Source organism: Lutra lutra, chromosome 7 (genome assembly GCF_902655055.1).
Source record: "Lutra lutra chromosome 7, mLutLut1.2, whole genome shotgun sequence".
Classification (NCBI taxonomy): domain Eukaryota; kingdom Metazoa; phylum Chordata; class Mammalia; order Carnivora; family Mustelidae; genus Lutra; species Lutra lutra.
The window spans coordinates 82,924,234-82,944,241 of record NC_062284.1 but is presented as its reverse complement, the minus strand read 5'-3'; the positions used below and the strand labels follow the sequence as shown (position 1 = coordinate 82,944,241).

General features: G+C 37.8%; 1 protein-coding gene across 2 annotated transcripts in view; it reads right to left on the bottom strand.

Annotated features, from left to right (window-relative positions):
- Positions 1 to 20,008, bottom strand: part of NPAS3 (neuronal PAS domain protein 3) — an 866,185-nt gene that overhangs the window by 590,423 nt on the left and 255,754 nt on the right. For both annotated transcript variants that reach the window (XM_047738684.1, XM_047738685.1), the window contains exon 2: positions 3,122 to 3,366. In XM_047738684.1, coding sequence (XP_047594640.1) covers positions 3,122 to 3,366 — 245 coding nt within the window. The remainder of the gene's footprint in view (positions 1 to 3,121; positions 3,367 to 20,008) is intronic.

The following is a 20,008-nucleotide window of genomic DNA, read 5'->3' as shown; positions in this document are numbered from 1 at the left end:
GAATAATGCATAATGTTCATTGTAGATTTGATCTGTATTATAACAATACAGATATTTCTAAAATAATGGAAAAAACTATCTGTTACCTTCCAATTGCTTAACATATCATTTCCATGAAGTAATTGACTCAGGACACATTACACACTGTCACCTGAGTGTTCTTTCTGCAAGCATAACTTGTAATAATCTATACACAATGGGCATCACAAAACAAACTCATCAACCTTTATAGACTTTTAAGAAAAGATGTGATGAATCCAGGGCAGAATGAAGGACCTTTCTGAAGCAGTAAATTAAAATGATTAAGTTTCTATATAGTTGTGTGGGACAAATTTAAATTCAAGCTTTGAAATTTAATTATTAACATGAACAATTCATCACATTAAAAAAAAAACACTGCCTACATCATGTAAGTACTTTTCATATAAATTTCCAAATGCCTTTAGGTTTATTCAAGAGACTGCTTGGAGAAGCACAAAGTATAATGTCTATCGTTTTATGGTTGGATTATGAACTACACTTCACATGATGCTGCAGGCTATTTATATAAGCTTGTTTATCCACATGAACTTCTTCAAGGGCACAACACTGAAGACCTTAATAAATTAAAATGAATTTCTTTTGATGTTGTTTCATGAATGTTTGATCAGAATGAGTAACAGGTTTGCATTAAAGAATGGGAGGACAGCAATAAAATAGACATAGATTGTACAGCAGAACCGGCTTACAGAAAGTGCCCACTGCATTCCTAGCAACTTTACGGAGAGCCACGGTCAATGGAAGAGAGTCACTGTGCTTACACTTTCACCATCACCCGTTTATAGCAGTGGGAGGACATGTGAATAAAACGGGATGCTCTGCCATCATCTGCATGGAATTTGCAAAATAATCAAATCTAGTATCTCCTTCCAGCCTCCTAAATACCCATCTCAACTTTCCCATTTCTCTCACTGATATCACCATGTCCTTCCATTAGAACAAAATGTCAATGCCAGCAGAGGCCATATTTTATCTTTTGTATCCATCTTTAGCATAAATAGTTACAGAGCCTAACTGATTGAGGTCCACAAAGTAAAAATGATTCATCAGTCCTAGCCAGAAGCTGCGAGAATCCTGACCTGGAACGTTCGGTGAAGGGGATGCAAATCAAGTATCATTTCTAGAAACAATACGATGTGATCGAGCACCAGGCAGAAAGGCAAGACAATGGATTTTCATTTTAAATCTAATACTTGGCTTTAAACGGTTTCTAGATCATTTCCCTCATCTGTAAATGAGGGCATGGTTCTACATGAGCTAGAAATTCACATGTCTTAGAGGTCAGGATTCTGAAAGTTAGTAGGGTTGTCACCTCACAGAAGAATGGACAGACCATGGAACCATTTTTCTACTTTGGTAACCACCACTACTTATCAACTGCCAACTCTTTTAAATAAAAAATGGAAATAAAGCGTAACTGTATTAAACAGGGTAAGCCAAACCCAGTCCCTCAATCAATGCATTTCCAAGCGAGACCCAAGGATCTATTTTTCACCCTCTGTGACTTCTGACCTGTTTGTTATTCTTACCCTTATCATCTTGTATGGTTTGAAATAAACATGACAGTCTACTGAATAAACTCTTACAGATACAACACTCTTACTAAGATGATACTCACACCTTTAGCTTGGGAAAATCTGCTACAACTTTATCATCTGGAACATACACTACCAACTTGACATCTGTATTTTTAATGGCAGAAGGGTTGTAAAAGGACAGCATCAGTGTGCCTTGGCTTATTCATACATCTGTGAACTATGGCTTGTGGGCCAAGTCTGGCGGCAGCTGCCTGTGTTAAGTATGGTTTTATGGGAACACAGCCACACCCTGTTTTTACATATTGTCCGTGGCTGATTTCATGCTACAATGGCAGCATCTGAGAGACTCTCAAAGCCTACAACAGTTCTGAGATAGCCCATTATAGAAAATGTTTGCCCTGTTCTAGAGGAAAACAACATGTCACAATTTAAATTCTAATTTTGCTTCTCTCCTAAGCCTACAGAACACAGTTTGTAAGTACCCATGTAGAGATATGAACAGATTCACACGTGCATATATATGTGATGACACCCCTTAGCCCTCAATTGTAAATAGTCACTGCTTTTGATCCTTCATTTTAATTTGAATCCTCTAAGAGTTTACAGCTCCCCACCCGAACCCCTTTCTCCAATAGCCAGGAGTACAGGACTTCAACGGTTGTTGTCAAGGTGTAACCACTTAACTAAAGCACCTAAATCCTTTCCCCAGAGTTGCCTACAATTTTGCCAAATGTCCAGCTTCGTGCCCACCAAGAGTCTAGATGCACAAGAAATGAGCAAGTCCCTTAAGTCTAATGCCCCGAATAACACACCCTTAAAGGTAGGAAAATCAATGGTCAATGCCACATACACATCAATAAACACGTGCATGCATATTCATGTGCTAAACATGCTATAAATTATTAGAAGTTTCACTAACAAAAGAAAATACCTCTCTTATGTATCAGAGTGAAGAAGGTCTAAAAGCCTTTATCTAATAGAGTTTTAACAATGACTGCACCAAGGATTTGGAGGACAAATAAATGTTTATATTTAAGCAGTTTTTAGGCAATATGTATAGAGACTTGAAACATTAATAGGTGAATTGTTTATCAGCCAATAAAATCATTACTCAAAATACCCACTACAATTGGAGTCTGCTCTCTTCCTCTCTTTGGTTACTACATACAGGAGATATTAGTTCCACCCTCTAACAAATATTCTCATACTCCACCCATCAACAATAATTTGCATGTATTAGCATGACACAAATTAAACCCAAGAAGCACTTTAATGTAAGTCATCTCATTCTCATTTCTCGGAAACCTTACATAAAGTGATAGAATATTTTAGGCTGACAGACTTTCGGAAAATAAAAAAGAAATAGAAGAGGTTTATTTCACCTTCACATGGTGTCTTTCTCATGCAGAGCTCAGATTTCCACATTTGTATCCCTTTAAAGGATTTGATATGCAGGAAAAGAAGAAAGGACGATGGTAAACATTTCATCTTAGAGACACCTACAGACCACCATATTCCAGAATAAACGGGGGCTTAAAGCTTACCTTTGACTGATGTGTTAGGTGGAGGGCCTTCCATTCGCAAGTTCCATGGAGGGTCCCCTTGGTTAGCAAAGTCCCTCATTTTCAGATAGCTAATGGTAAGTCGAATGATGGAGGCCTTGTCGAGCTGGCTAGTGATGGCTGCAGGAAGAGGCAACAGCTTGGCCAATTCATAGAACTCAAAATTTTCTTTTCCCCGGCGGGACCGAGCGGCATCTCGGGATTTCTCCTTTCTCAACGCTTGTAAACTGCAATCAAAGGAGTGAAAAAGTGTTCTTTAGAACATGTTCTTCTGACATCAGATAGGAACTGTTTCCTTTTTATTTCCTTTCTTCCCCCTGCAAAACTCTGCCAAAATCTTCTTCCAAACTCTAGGATCACAGTAAAATAAATTATAGACCACGTCCCCTAAAACCGCAAATTCTACCTCTGACCTTAGATACCACAGACTTACGTGCAATGAATAAAATTAGGTTTTTTTCCCTCTATTTGGTCACGCATCGAGACATATTCTGTGCTTCTAAGACCTGAGAGTTACAGGTGAAGTTTGATGTTACCAGCTATAAGCAACTGGAAAGATGAGGCTAGTATTCATATACCTAGTCTCAGGATACTGATTTTGTTCATTTAGCTGCTATCACTATGGAATCTTAAGCTATCAGAAGCACCCATTTTTAAAAATGTATTTCAATTATAATCTTGGGGAACAAAGGGTAAACATCACATTTTAGTTGTTGATTCTGTGAATTGTGTTCATGTGCTTCCAGTCCTCAATAAGGATCACGACCTTTAGTCAGATAAAGAAAACATCCCACTGAAAAATGAAGATTTCAACGCAGCTTTACAAATGCGCTGGTAATTGGCTGTTGAGAGAAAACTTTAGTTCTTTACTAATGAATATACATTAGTAGATGGATAGATTCCCTAAGATACTTGAGAATAAAATACATTGCCCAGAAAAGTCAAACTTTAAGATAATATAAATTTAATGTCAAAAGATAAAGCCTTGTGTGGGTTATTAAAATTTATCAACGTTATAGACATATTACTTCACAGAAGATGCAACAGGTGGGATCCAGCATTTTCCTTTAACTATTCATGTGCATTTCTGTTTGAAGTTTGTTCACATTGCTGAGGGCAGAATCTGGCACACCTGAAGTTGTGTCTGAGCATCTGACAGAATTCCACCTATTCTGAATTGTTCTGTTTTATGCCCGACAAGAAATAAAACCCAAATCAGACCCTGATGATAAGTAATTGGTCAATATCTACAGTATCAAGGTGCTATTAAAATCATTTGTAAGTATCCATTTGTAAGTCTCATTGCAAGGAACTCTGAAGGCATTTTAAAATCTTTGAATCTATCTTTCTGGTTTCCCGTTATAAAATAACAAGAAACAGAGAAACAAGTAAGGAAGCAAGACCAGAGCAATAGATCAAAATGAGTTCAGCAATACGATTCCAATTTCAGTTAGTATAATATGGACAATAACACTTCATATTACATTATAGCACACCTGATGTTTTTCATGGTAGAAACATTGTATTTATTGCAGATGCTTAGAATATCTTACTGAGTATCCACATAATTTAAGTAATGCCATCACACTGTGGTCAAATGCTTGCAAAGCCAATATCCCACCAGTTTCACGCTATTAATAAAATATTCTAGAGACACCTGGGTGGCTCAGTCAGTTAAGTGTCTCCCTTCGGCTCAGGTCATAATCCCAGGGTCCTGGATTGATTCCCACATCAGGCTCCCTGCTCAGCAAGGAGCCTGTTTCTCCCTCTGCGTGAGCCCACCCCCTGCCCCCCACTTGTACTCTCGTGCTCTTTCTGTCTCTCCCTCTCTCTCCTGTGCATCATGTCACTTAATGTCTCAGGTGTTAACCTCAGGCAGAAACATCACTGATTTACATGGAAGAAGCATGGTAATGCCATTAATTACCCCAAATCCTGGCTGACCTTCATGCAATTTTATAAATAGTCAATCCTGACTTGTTGAAAATTATGTAAATAAAGTGAAAGATGCCTTAAAATCTGACAAAGTTTGAGTATAACCAAGATCTAAAGTTATCATCTTAGGATAAAAGAACCATTCATACCCTCCCTTTATATAGTAAAGGCAATCTATCTAACACCATTTAGGTCAGCTGTGCTGAAAGAATGATGGCCTTTGACATGTTTTCTCTACCCCTTGTAGAGTGCGGTGGTTCAAGTTCAGTGCTTTGCTCTCTTTGTGTTCCTGCACAAATCAAACAGTGCTGCAAAAGGTAGGCTAAATGTACAATTTTCGTTGTTGTTGCTGTTCAGTAAGTGACTATGATGGAGCTCTACAGAAGAGGTAATAAACTCAAGGGCTTCCCAGGTTAAGGCAGGGAATGTCAATGAGTGAAGATGCCTGATGGCCACTGTGGGGACCTGAAGGACAAGCAAAGGGACAGCATGCACAGTTCCAGCTGACTGCTGTTCTAGAGGAAAGCATACCTGCTGTTGCCAGATTTCCAGTGTTGCTCTTTCTAGAGAACAAAATCTGAATTTTCATATGGCATTTCCAATTTTATGTTATGTTTTAATTTCATTTTAAATAATTAAAGTTTTAAAAAATAATACAAGCCTAATCAAACATGTCATTTGGTCAATAAATGAGCAGGGATGAATTTTACAGTCAGGTAAGAATTTGGGAGGTCAATTTTGAAGGTAGTTTTACATGGATATTACATGTAACCTTCCCTTGATACATGCAGCCCAAAGAATCTCAAATGGGTTCATTTGTCATCTAATTAATATTACCAACATTCATACTAGGAATTTCTCTGTTCAAATGAAGCAAGTAGAGATTAGGCCATTATTCTGAAATTTATATTAATGCATAGGCTTATCAATATTTTGAGGAAAAAAAAAAAAAAAAAACCAAGTCTATAGGGAAGGAGGTAAGCAAAGCCCAAGATCACACAGAGCAATTCAATGGGCTCCAATGGGCTCCAATGGCTTCCCATTTCCACTCCAGGAAGGCAATAACAAGGACACTAATTCCTCTGCATACCTTGCCTAACCAAACTCTTGCCTAACCTAACTCTGACACTTGATTTATCTAGAGTACCCCCAAGTATGGGGCGCCTGGGTGGCTCAGTGGATTAAGTGTCTGCTTTTGGCTCCAGCCATGATCTTGGAGTCCTGGGATCGATCCCCACATCGGGCTCCCTGCTCAGTGGGGAGTCTGCTTCTCTCTCTGCCCCTCACCCCACTCTTGTGTTTTCTCTCTCTCAAATAAACTTTAAAAATAAATAAACAAACCAACAAACAAGCAAACCACTGGGCAGAACTTACTTCATGCGTTCCTGACCTACCTTCTTGTTGCTACTTTCCTTTCCACCGCCCAATTTTTTTTTTTAATACTCTAAAACTCTGTGTTACCCGACTACAATAATTGTCTTGCCCGTTATCTTATTAATGACGGTTTCCATGACTCCCCCATCACAACATTATACAGACACCACAGCTCAGAAGAGTTTCAGAATAATGGTGCTGTGGCTAAAATAAGTAGTAATTGGCTTTGAGGACAATAGCAATAAAATACAGTCAAAGGATTATAAAGGTTATAGAAAGACTAATAGAAGAGATTAAGCTAAAGACCTTAAGACAATGCCACAGATTGTGGATTAAGCTTAAACCTGTTTTTGCGGAGTAGAGCCCAGTTGTAATTAATACTCAAATTGAATTAAGGACTACATTAAAACTTAAAATAAACGGTGTATTTGTCCATTCTGTCCTAAACCAAAAATCATCACTGTATTTGGAGAATACCAAAGAAAGAATGAAATGGTTGTACATGAATAAAATGATAAGTGCTGGGGTGCTTGGGTGGCTCAGCTGGTTAAGTGTCTTACTCTTGGTTTTGGCTCAGATCATGATCTCATCAGACTTTTGAGAGGGAACCCTGGGACCCACTCTTGCTTCTCACAGAGTCTACTTGAGATTCTCCCTCTGTGCCTTCCCTCATTTGCACACATGCACTCTCTCTCTCTCTAAAATAAATAAAAGTATTTTTTAAAAATGTTATGGTGTAAATAAAAAATCTTAAAAAAAAAAATAAAATAAAAATGTTATGGTGTTGCTCTCTGCCACATAAAAAGTGATTAACTCTCAGATCAACAATAAGTTACTCCCGGGGTCCAAACTCTCCACTGCTCTGATGTTCGTCCACCTAGTCTTTGGATAACTACAAAAAAGAGATTCTTCCTTACTCCTCGGCAGATCAAAATTTCAAATGTCTGATGACAGTATTTTCATCCTCATCAGTAATTACCACAACCAACAAAACAACAAAGTCAACAATCTCAAAAGACACACACACATGTATTTTCAATTTATCTATTTAGAAATAAATCTAGAAGTCATATGTAAAATTATGTATATATTTTGGGGAAGATAGTAAACAATTTTCAGAATCTCCAAAGGGCTTCTTCATAAACAAAAGGTTAATGATCTAATATCTAGAATTTCCTCTCATAAAACTTAAAAAGTTGGTTCTCCGACACTTCATCATTAATGTCACCATAATTAACTCTCCTTAACAACCATCCCTGGTTAAAATAACATTAATGTATGTTTCTGCTTAACACCTGGCAACAAATTTTTACATGTTTCTGAAGTTATACCTTTAAGCATAGATAATAAGTAATCAAAGAAATTACTAGTAATGAAGATTTAGGTGACAACCCTTATTAAAAGTAATTTTTTTATTAACTGAAATGATTTCAATTTTTTTTCTTTTAAGATTTTTATTCATTTATTTGTTAGAAAGAGAGAACACAAGCAGGGGTAGCAGCAGGCAGAGAGAGAAGCAGGCTCCCTGCTGAGCAATAGTACAATGAGGGACTCGATTTCAGGACCCTAGGATCATGACCTGGGCAGACACTTAACAAAATGAGCCACGCAGGTGTCCCTGAATGTAGTTCTTTTAATCCTGTCATATATTTTAACTTCCTTGGCAAGTTACGTGTTTTGTGGAAAGAGTACTGATGAAGAAATTATAAGATCCATGCTGGTCATTCATAGGCATGCCACAGGCATAACAAATTTCATCCTCAATTTTATCATCTTACAACATGAGGATGGTAAACAACTCTCCTGGGACCAATACAATGACTCATATGATAATTTCCATGTAGTATATGGTAAATATGAAACTTCTAAAATAATTCTAGATTTTAAAAATTAAGATAGTTTGTAAACTCTAAATGCGGTAGACTCCACTTTAGAGTTTTACAACAAAGAAAAAATTTAAGAAGTTAAAAACATTTAGGAATGTTGAAAATAGTCAATCCATCCTTAAACTTCTTGGAAGCCACAGGGGTTAGTAGTGTGGGCTCTGCAGCCAGACTGTGGGTATTCACACCATCATACTATCTTGGCAACCTTATCTAGGTCTCTCAACCTCTTTCAGCCTCGATTTCCTCATCTGGAAAATGGACATGATTATATTCCTACTTCATAGTACTCGTGAGTAATTGAGCTAAGACATGTAAAGTGAAAAATGCCTGTCATATGGTAAACAGTATCTAAGTAATAACTACAATTATAATAATTATAAAACTTCTTTGGGAGGAAAAAGCCCAATTGTCTGAATCCTAATGCCATATCTGATTACCACCCTTTTTCTCCATAATTCTTGGAAATTTTATTTGACCAATCTTTTTTTATACCATCTTTCCCCCCCCCCCTGAGTCTAGGTACAGCATCTATAATATGCTTCCTTCATTCATACTCTCAAACTCCCTTCTCCATTGCCAATTATGACCTTCATTTTGGTAAATTTAATTTCCCATCTAGTGACATGTAGATGTCTAACCAAGGGGAATAAAATCAAAGACCCAAATTTAACTTGGTGACAACCTTCAGACTGCCTATTTATTAAATCCTTTCCTGTTCTCTCAAATCATGATTATCACTTAAGTTCTCTTTGATGCCTCTCTCACATGTCTTCCACATTAGCAGAGGGTAGAGGTTAAATGCTATGGGTTGTGGAGACACATTTGTATCTGAATCCTGGTTCTAGAACTTAACTGATTATACAGACTTGAGCAATTTATTTAACTTTCTGCCTCAGTTTCTTTCATCTGTGAAATGGGATGATAATACTATCTGTATCAAAAGGTTCTTGTTGAGACAGAAAACAACAAATATTGGAGAGGATGTGGAGAAAGGAGAGCCTTCTTATACTGTTGGTGGGAATTCAACTTGGTATACCCCTTGGAAAACAGTATAGATTCTTCAATAAATTAAAAATAGAGCTACCCTATGACCTGGTAATTGCACTATTAGGTATTTACCCCAAAGATACAGATGTAGTGAAAAGAAGGGCCATATGTGCCCCAATGTTCATAGCAGCAGTGACCACAATAGCCAAACTGTGGAAAGAGCTGAGATGCCCTTCAACTGATGAATGGATAAAGATGTGGTCCATATGCACAATGGAATATTACTCATTACCATCAGAAAGGATGGAAAGCTTTTGCATCAACATGGATGGGACTGGGGAGATTATGCTAAGTGAAATAAGTCAAGCAGAGAAAGTCAATTATCATATGGTTTCACTTACTTGTGGAACATAAAGAATAACATGGAGGACATGGGAAGAAGGAAAGGAAAAGTGAATGGGAGGAAATCAGAGGGGGAGATGAATCATGACAGATTGTGGACTCCAAGAAACAAACTGAGGGTTTTAAAGGGAAGGGGAGTGGAAGGATGGGTGAGCCTGGTGATGGGTATTAAGGAGGGCACGTTTTGCATGGGGCACTGGGTGTTATATGTAAACAATGAATCTTGGAACATTACAGCAAAAACTAATGGTGTATTGTATGGTGACTAACATAACACACACACACACACACACACACACACACACACAAATAATACAAAAGGTTGTTGGGCATCTGAGTGGCTCCATCACTAAACATCTGCCTTCAGCTCAGGTTATGATCCCAGGGTCCTGGGATAGAGCCCCACTCAGGCTCCTGCTCAGCAGAAAGCCACTCCTCCCTCTCCTGCTCCCCCTGCTTGTGTTTCTGCTCTCACTATCTCTCTGTCAAATAAATAAATAAAACCTTTTAAAAAAAGGTTCTTGTTGAAATTAAATGCATTAATTCTTATAAAATATTTCAATGATTCCTGACATACAGTAATGCTATATAACATATATTAAATGAAAACCTAAACTGGTTTCACACTGATTGTTCTATGGTTTGAAGTCCACAATACTCATTTAAGAAATACACACTGTTCTCACCAGTATGATTTCTAGTCACTGTTTCTGTCAGATCACATTGCATACTTAAAGCAAAATAAACTTTACTGCAAAGATACTGATTTTTCATTAGAGTCTTCCTTATGCCTAGAGTCTGTTGTATACTACAGATATATTTAATGAGTTTTCAAGTAAAACATATTCCATTAACAAATGATTCAAGATTCATAAATCAATGATTTTCTTACTAGGAGTAATAAGTGACCATTTTTTATTTCACTAAAGTAGAAAAAAATTTCAATTACAAGGCAAGCAACTGTGTGTATGTATGTGTGTGTGTGTGTGTGTGTGTGTGTGTGTATGAACATCCGAACACTTTTTAAGGGAATGAATTACTCAGGAGAACCGTGAAAACTTCTGTAAAAAAAACTTCATAATTGCAATGAAAATTATTTGGCCGAATCATCTTATGAGTACTCCTGGCAGAAAGGTGATCTTTCAAAACCTCACAAAAATAGAAATTCTCCTTGATGTCAGACAAAACCCTAAATCCAGGACCATGGAGAGCTCACCCACACTGCCCGGGAAACGGGCGACGGCAGCACTTGGGGCTTTAGCTTTGGTGAAGGTGGGGTGGGGGGCAAGGCCAAACAACAAAATTCTACTTGAGACAGAAACAAGCAAAAGATAACAACGGGGTGGAAAAAAAAAGGTAAAAAGTTAAAGAACAGGCACTGCCACTATCACAAAGCCAATATTATGAAATTGACTCAGTATTTGCGATCTCTCTGAAGCTGCCACGGAACTGGATAAAGATGTCAATTATTTATTGGGCCACTTGCCTATGGTGGCAAAAAACAGATAACTTCGCACTTGATGACTCATTAAATTAAAAGAGGTAAGTTATCCTTTGTGGCTTATCAAATTTAGCTTTGCAAAATTGATTACTTTGATCTCCTACTTAGCAGAAATAGTTATGATGATTATGGAAACAATATAGCTGGAGATCTACAGAGGATAACAAAGAGCAACATAATTGTCACAGAGGAACAACAAAAGTAAGCCAACTTCAATGTTTCTTCCCCTCCGATGACTTCTTCATAGTTAGACATTTACCAGCTCTTCTCATATAACTTATAATCATGTGAACTAGCTCTTGATAAGGACATCATTAGAGTCACACTATGTCTATGTGAACACCCTCTCTCTCAGCCTCAGTTTGAACACCTTCATCTAAACTTTTAGAATACAATAACCCATCTCTGTAAAAGATCACAGCAGATTTGGGTCCTCTAACTGGAGGAGAAAGAAAAGGTAGAGTCAGAACCGCTTTAAATTTTGCCTTTTTAAAGTACTTCTGAGGAGGCAGAAAGGCAGATTTTTATGGATTTTCCTACTTGTTTTGCTTAGGAGAACCCAGCACTACAGACTTCTATTTATCAATTAATCTGGCATACAGCCTCAAAGGAAGAAGGTCGACCTGTATTAAAAATGCAGCCATCAAAAATTCATCAAAGGTTTCAGCATTTTAACTCATGAACCTTTGAACACCTGCATACTTGTCAGATCTCTGGTCATAGTTAACGGTGAAATCTATAGTTACTCCAGTACCTAACTCCTGCCCTGACATGAGCAGAATGAGGAGGATTCCCAGGGAAAAAGTAAAGATTTTATAAGCACTGCTTGCCCTTCTTTCATTACTTTCAATAAAATGGCCCAATACACATTGGCATCACATAGAGCTCAAAGTCAATCAAATCAACCTACTGCAAAGAAAAAAAAAATCTTTCAAGAGTATTTTTGCCCTGTGACTGTAAATATCGGCTTTCTCACGAGGCAATATAATTGAGAAATGCATAAACAGCTATGATCTAGTAGGATTATACACTACATAGCTCACAAATTGGAGTCTTTTAGTGCTCTCCAAGAAAAGGTAATAATTTCTGAAACCCTCCTTTAATGTGTGAAGGAAAGAGTAGAGTACATGCTGGAAGTTAAAACTGGAACCTTCAAGTTCAAGGTAAGAACTCTGCTGCTTAACTAATGCACTGCTCATAGCTGTCATCATTAATTTATGTTAGCCTCTGTAAACATCAAGAGTATAATAGGCCAATTTCACAACTAAATATAGATGCACATTTTGCCCTTATATAAATGGCAGATTGCTGCTGTAGATCATCACGGCAGCAACACGTCAGTAAAAAGATGCACTGTTTGATGGTCCGATGCTCACACAATATATAAAACCAGTTGTAATGGTTGTTTGGAAGCAAAGTGTAACATAGCAGCAAAATTTCATTTGTTCCACAAACTCAGGATATATTAAGCTCGGCTGACAAAGACTGTTTGATGTGCTAAATCAGTTTGACCTTCATTCTTGCTTTATTTTTCTCATTTAACATGTGAAATAACCATTATTTTTCCCCATGTGAGAAAATATCATGAAATCGATGTCTTAAAAAAAAAAAGTGTCCAAAACATCTGCAACTGCTAACATTTGATAAAGTATCAAAATGAAGACACATCCTTAAAATTTTTTAAACTAAGATAGACTCTGATTGAATAATCATGACCCATTTTTGACTTGTAGGAAAATAGATCAAAAGAGTAATTAGAGCCATTCAGCTGAGTGCCTTCCCTCATCTTCAGAAAATGCCTTGTGTATGTTTGAACTTAATAATTAAATTAATTGGTTTTAGCCAATGAGAGTTTTTATTCTTAACACTTTAAATAAGAGGATTTAATTCCAGAATGAGTCATTAGAATAGTAATAAAGAACGCTGAGAGGTCTGCACAATCCTTTTCAACCAATGTTCACCTTGATTCAAATAATCCCTGAATGAACCACAGCAAGACCAAACTATTCATTGTATGCTTTGGTGTCTGCCAAAAACCTCATGAATCAAAGTGTTTTGTTCTTCATTTTCCCCCCAGAACTTTAAGCTGTACAACTGGCAGTTCCATAATAATGGAAAAACTGTGGCTTTATCAAGTAATTTCTCTCCACCCAGTAAAGAGCACTTTACCTTGGAGCAACTTGTATATTTCACACCTTAAATTTCTATTTACCAAATCAGCTAATCACTTCACAATTGAACTCAGAACAAAAAAAAAAAAAATTATCAATTAAAGTGGTTGAAACTCCTGCAAATTATCATTTAGGAATGAAGTAATTGCTTTCATCAGGGCAGAAAAGCCCGCCAGAACAGAAATGTCACTTTAGATTAGTGTTCTCACTCCTGAAGCTATGGATGACACAGCTGATATAAGACTAAATGCCAAGACCAATCAATTGCTTTTGTGGCTCTGCTCTGAGCTGCTGTAAAAGGGGCCATTTTCTAGGATCTACTCTTCATTATAGTAAATGCTATCTCCTTGGTAACATAATTCCATTTCTCATAAATTCTGTCTGAGAGCATTGTCCTAACAATGGATGTTTGTGGAAAAGAATGCTGTTGGTTTAATGCACAGAATTAAGTGTGAATGGCTGTCAAACTGCTATAGTTTACTAGTTCTTAAACATAAATTGAAGTCTTATACATTAAAAAGAATTCTTAGGGAGAAATGAATGTCCTGAACAAGGGTAAGATATTGTATGCGAAAGCTCCATTCTACCGGTTTAGGATTTTGACGATTCTACTATTTATCTGTCCTGTACATTCAGTCAGTCAGCTCACACCCAAGGTGGGTGAACACTTCACTTACTTTCTCAGCAGTGTAGTTTGCAAATGCAAAACCTCAGAAGCAAATATGGACTCATTAGGCAACTGCATGCGATTTGTGAATAGCCACAACTGTGTTAAAAGAAGGAAAAAAAAAAAAGTGTTCTTTGAGCCGAGCCCTTCCTGGAAAGCATCCAGATCTTAATTTGTATTGTTCGTCCTCCTGAAGTTACAAGAATCTGGATTGCAGCCTCCAATTAAAAGGAAATTGAAGAAGCTAATATAGTGAGAAAGCAGAAATTCCCTGCCCTGTTCTCTTCAGGTCTGAAGTTTAGAAAGAGATTCAGGATCACGGGTCTTGGCCCGACATGGGATGAAGGCTTTCTCATCCTGGTGAGCACACATGTGTAACTTCCATTAACAGTAACAGGAGTCGTGAGCACACATTGAGAGGAAAGTCTGCTGCTAAATATTTGAAAGGGTCAGAGCGTCTCTGCTGAAAGGCAGAATGAAAGGGAACGATGGGCACCCTGTGACTGCAGGACATTTTACTGACCACGCGAAGGGCAATTGCTGGAATTGCTACCACTCCAAGGAGCCGCAGTACTATTTCCAGAGTTATCAGTAGCAGGAAAGTTCGCATGATGTTTCTGCTTTGAGATTATTCAGTATCCCCAAAGAACAGCGTGAACCTTAGCGTAATAATAAAAGCAGACACATTTGAATGCTTTCTCTATTTTGGCCACACTCCAAAGGTTTTAAATATCATCTCATTTAATTCATGGTTGCCAGTATCAGCCATAAAGGGAAAAAAGGTTACAGTAACCATGGAAGACAATCTCTGGACACTATGGATGCTGAAAAACAGGGTTGCTTTGAGCCCCTCTTTTGGGGGCCCCTGCATGGGTTTTGTACTTCCCCTCAAACTTGCCACATCCTTCACCCCAAAACTAGATTTTTTTAAAGATTTATTTTAGAGCTCAAGTGCAAGGTCGGAGGAGGGGAAGAAGACACGGAGGAGGAGGGAGAAGGACAGAAGCAGACACCCAACTGAGCACAGAGCCTGATGCCATGTGGGGTTCCGTCCCAGGACCCTGAGATCATGACCTGAGCTGAAATCAAGAGTTGGACACTTCACTGCCTGAGCCAGCCTGATGCCCCTAACACTAGGAGATTTCTTGTCTCAGGGAACGGCTTTCCCCAGATCTTGGACTTCGGGTGCTAAAGCAGGACAATCATGGGCAAACCAGGACAGCTGGTCACCCCAGAAGCATTACTGTCTCCATCTCACAGGTAAGGAGATCAAAGCACAGAGAGGGAAAGTCACTTGGCTGGAGCCAGTGAGGGCTGCAGCGGGAATTTGAACCCTGGGAAGATGACTCATGTAAGGCCCTTCCAGCCCAGCAGTGCATTGCCTCTATAAGAATAAAGTCCTCACGATACCCCCTTTCCTGATCATATCTATAGGACAATTAAGTCACTCACCAAGTTTTCCTTAATTTACAATCACCTATATAAATCCTATAAGTATTATGAAAACATTAATTTCTTAATGAAATGTCCAACAAAACCCTGTTTTTCAGGCTTACCAACATTGCAATTTGAAGTAGATAGATCCACTGTTAATTGCTATAAGTCCCACACTAAATTGCTTTGGAATTCAAATTCAAATGACCTTTTCTAGAGGGAAAATTCACTTTTTCCTTTAATTTTCTTTAAGTGTGATTTCAAACACTTTTGAAAGCACAACTAAGTGGAAGAAAGCTTTTGAAAACTTTCAAGCGTGATAGGAGAAACTTGGAAAGGAGAAAGCATGCTTTGACAAGTTTGAAGATCTTTAAGTATGAAAAATGAAAGTTATGGTCATGTGAACACTGCAAACAGCACATGCTTTTACGTGACATCAATGAACACACCATTATACTGTAACTCCCTGCATTCCTTTGTGAAATAGAGATAATTAAGTAAAATGGGTCACCCTTTCTTTAAACACTACAACGGAGAAAACAGGTCTTAAGGAGACTATATATTCTATCTCCTACCTATTGCTTAAGACATATTTTTATTTACTCTTTCATCAAGATTCCCCAAAGCACAGCATATGGTTGCCAGGGATGTAAATTGTCACAATTTCTGGAGAACACTTTGGCAAATACATATCCAAAGGATTAAAAATTTGTCTCTTTTTGAACAAAGCTAAGGAGGTGAATATATTGCTAAAAGAATATTCACTGTCTTTTTGATAAATTTTGGAAACCTATTATGGAATATTCAAGAGCTTGAACATGGATGTTGAAACAAAATCTCTGATGGCTTGGAAAATTTTTCTTTACAATATAGCAAGCAATCAAAGACAGTTTATAAAGCAGCAAGTATAGTAGGATCAAACAATGGCTGCGGTATATTTATATAGGGGGGGTATACAGATAAAATACATCCAAATATAGATTAATTCCCATAAACCAAAATAATAAGATTGGTTGTTTCGACATGGTAGAAATTCCTAATGAAGGAGGTGGAGAGAACTCTAATTTCTGAAGTATCTTTAAGAAGATGTGTTTTTATATAAAAATTACTTTATAAAAATAACTTATTCTGGGGGGCGCCTGGGTGGCTCAGTGGGTTAAGCTGCTGCCTTCGGCTCAGGTCATGATCTCAGGGTCCTAGGATCGAGCCCCGCATCAGGCTCTCTGCTCAGCGGGGAGCCTGCTTCCTCCTCTCTCTCTACCTGCCTCTCTGCCTACTTGTGATTTCTCTCTGTCAAATAAATAAATAAATAAAATCTTTAAAAAAAAATAACTTATTCTGGGGCAAATAATACATTATAAGTTAATAAAAATAATTAATACAATTTTTTTTAAAAAATTTAAAAATAACTTATTTTTTGGAGTCCAAGTTGAACCCCAGAAGTGCCCTGATGCTAAAAGGTATTTTTCATTTAATAAAGGTTTACCTGATAGTGCTACCAAATGTCAGCCTGTCACCACTTGTCACAAGAGAAGGGTCTAAATATTTGGAGAAAATGCTTGGCTTGTTCATTTGTCTATAAGAAAATGCTTAGCTGAAATTGGCAAAGCTGAATGAGGTCTTCATTCCCTCTGAAGTTATCCCCCACTTGTCTCCAACCAAAAGACTGAGTCCATGAGCCACACAGCCCAGGGTCCCCCAACCCCAAAAGCAGTGCTTTACTCAGTAGACACTATGCCAGCTGCTTGGCTGGAGATGCGGTTGTGTTACCACGTAGTGACTGGCTTGGTCGGTGAGGGCAAACTTCGATTCTTACCCAGGAAACAACAAACATACAAAATAATGGAAAGGGCTTCCTGAAACACATTCTCTGTTCCTAACTCAAGTCTAGGGGAAGAAGCTACTCTGAAGGCTATTTTGAGATCATCCAGCTCTGTAACACTGACCAACCCGTTATCACCAGGGTCATTCATTGTTTTTCCATTGATTGCTGTACCTCACACTTCTAATGGGTTTTGGTCCTTGGTGGTAGGTGGCTCTGTGTTATTAGAGGACAGACATGCAGGAGTCCAAACGTTATTATGTGCCAGGAGTTCTCTATAATTTGAGGGGTCACGATCCCTCACCAAGGGGCTGTAGGAAGTGGGACAACATAGAAAATGCCTGTTTATTTCCAGGCTTCCATCACTCAGTCAGAAACCAAGTCCTCCTTGGATCCTACATTCTTTTGAGAAAAGTTGATAAATGTTTAGTCCTCCCCTAAAAATCTGACTTGGAGGAAATACATGTCAGTTTTTCTGAGCCAAATCAGATTACATAATGAGATGATAAAGATAAGTAACATCGAGGTAGGATATCGAGGTAGGAGAGGTTTAAAATACATAAAATCAGAATAAAGTAATTAGGCACATTTTCTTCATGAGTTTGCAGGCTGCTCGTGGAAAAACCAAAGGTTCTATCATGTTATGTGTTATACGGGAAACTAAAAAGACCCAGCTATCTCATTAATTGAAAGTCAGCACTGAATTTCCTGATTCTGAACAAATCATTACCATAACTTTAATAGTAACATGAATCCAAACTGTTGCTAGCAAATTCTCAGATGCAGGAAAGCAATGGGGGGGGGGGGGGCTTATAAACTGATACAGAAGAGCCTCGTTAATGGAAATGGGGCAATGAAAGCCAGAGCTTTTCTCAATTGGCCCCTTACATCAAGCCTCCATAAAGAACCCTAGTATCTGAATCTAGAAGACACCAAAAATGAAAACACACAAAATGTGTAACCCACAGTTGAGCACTCCCTCCCTGACCTTTAGGCCTCATATAGTCTTTGACCATATGGAATATCCATTTTGACCAAAATGGATATTCTGCTCCCCTTTTCCTCACCTCCCAGCACTGTACAGGAGCCCGTTCTTAAATTTCCCATCTATCTTCTCCTTGTATTTCATTTCGTTTTGTTTGGGCTGAGATATTCATCTTACGGCGTTTTAAGTTAACTTCTAAGTTATTAGCCAACAAAAGATCACTGAGTCTTCAGTCTCACTTCTGAAAACAACAGTGTTTCCCAACAGCACAGTTAGGAAGATCGTGTACAGATCAAGGAGCCACCAAGAGCAGCGGGGCAACTTTGTCATGTTCTCACGGTTGAGGACATGACTCACTTTCCAAACACATGCATGTGCATGCACACACAGACCCACACACTCACAAACACACCACTGTCGTTAAGGTATTAAGTTATCTATATGACTGCCTCTAGCTATGACTTCTCCAATCACTCATCACTTTCCAAATTCTTAGAGGTGAAATTTGAGCATTACGAGCTCAATTACTCAATGTGCCATGATTATCCTTCAAGCTCTGTTTCTTTCCCCTCACTTTGTCTGTTCGTTTCTTTCTATACAATTTCCCTCATTTGACTTAGTCATATCTTATCTAAGAAAACTCACATATCCAGGAAGAGTAGTTTTTTTTGTTTGTTTGGTTGGTTGGTCTTATGAATTGTGAATCTGGCATAAGTATATTTACATCAGGGGTCACAAACTTAAATACCTGCAGGACGTGGACAAAATTATACAAATTAATAGGGAGGACTAAGTATAAGAGAGCAATGCAAACCTGACAATGGCAACTGGACTTCATTGTTGAACAGATAACAGGGAGTGGTGGGGACTATGGCAAACTGGAGAGCACATACCCAGACAACAGGGGGCATTCATTATTCAGGGAAAAACAAACATAAACAAGCAAAAAATATTGTTAGTAGATGGGAATATGGACCCAAAGTTGCCAGGGCTTCCTTTTTAACAGTAGTTGGAAAACTAGGGCTTTTTTTTTAAATGTAAAATCTTTCATTTTCTAAAAATATAAGCATCTAATTTAAAAAAATGGAACTCTTTGCAGGCTCCTATGGGCCTCATTTGGGCCTGTGGCAGTTAGCAAACAGTGGTTTAATGCCATTTGTAACCTTTCCTGAGAGTAAGATGTAATTACTGGGTACATAAGGTGTAGGATATGAAGATATGTAGCAGTCAGGTGACATTGAAGAAATCAGAAAGAGGCATAAAATGAACAGACATGAGGAAAGTTAAATTTGGAAGAAACTAATTATTAAAGTGACTTTCCTAAGTGCTCAAATTTCTGCTCTTTCTTTATTCTGTTTTATAAATTTCCAAAAAAATAATCTGGAAAAATTAGATAGCATTAGATAGACTATTCCATAGGACTTAAGGTATATGTGTGTATGGGTCCATTTACAGCATGTAAGTTTCAAGCATTTAATAACAACTAAAAGTTCAATCAGTTCACCGTGATAGCATCCTGTGCAAAAAAATTTTTAATAAAAATTAAAATAGCCCTTTTCACAATGAGTCATTAGCGTGCAGTCCCTGAAAAATTAGTGATTAAATTATGGTAACGATTTCTTAAAAGGATATGCTAAATAAGACTTTGTTGTTATTAAGTTTTGGTTAAGAAACTGTCCTGCTATGTATGTCCTCAAAAAGTATT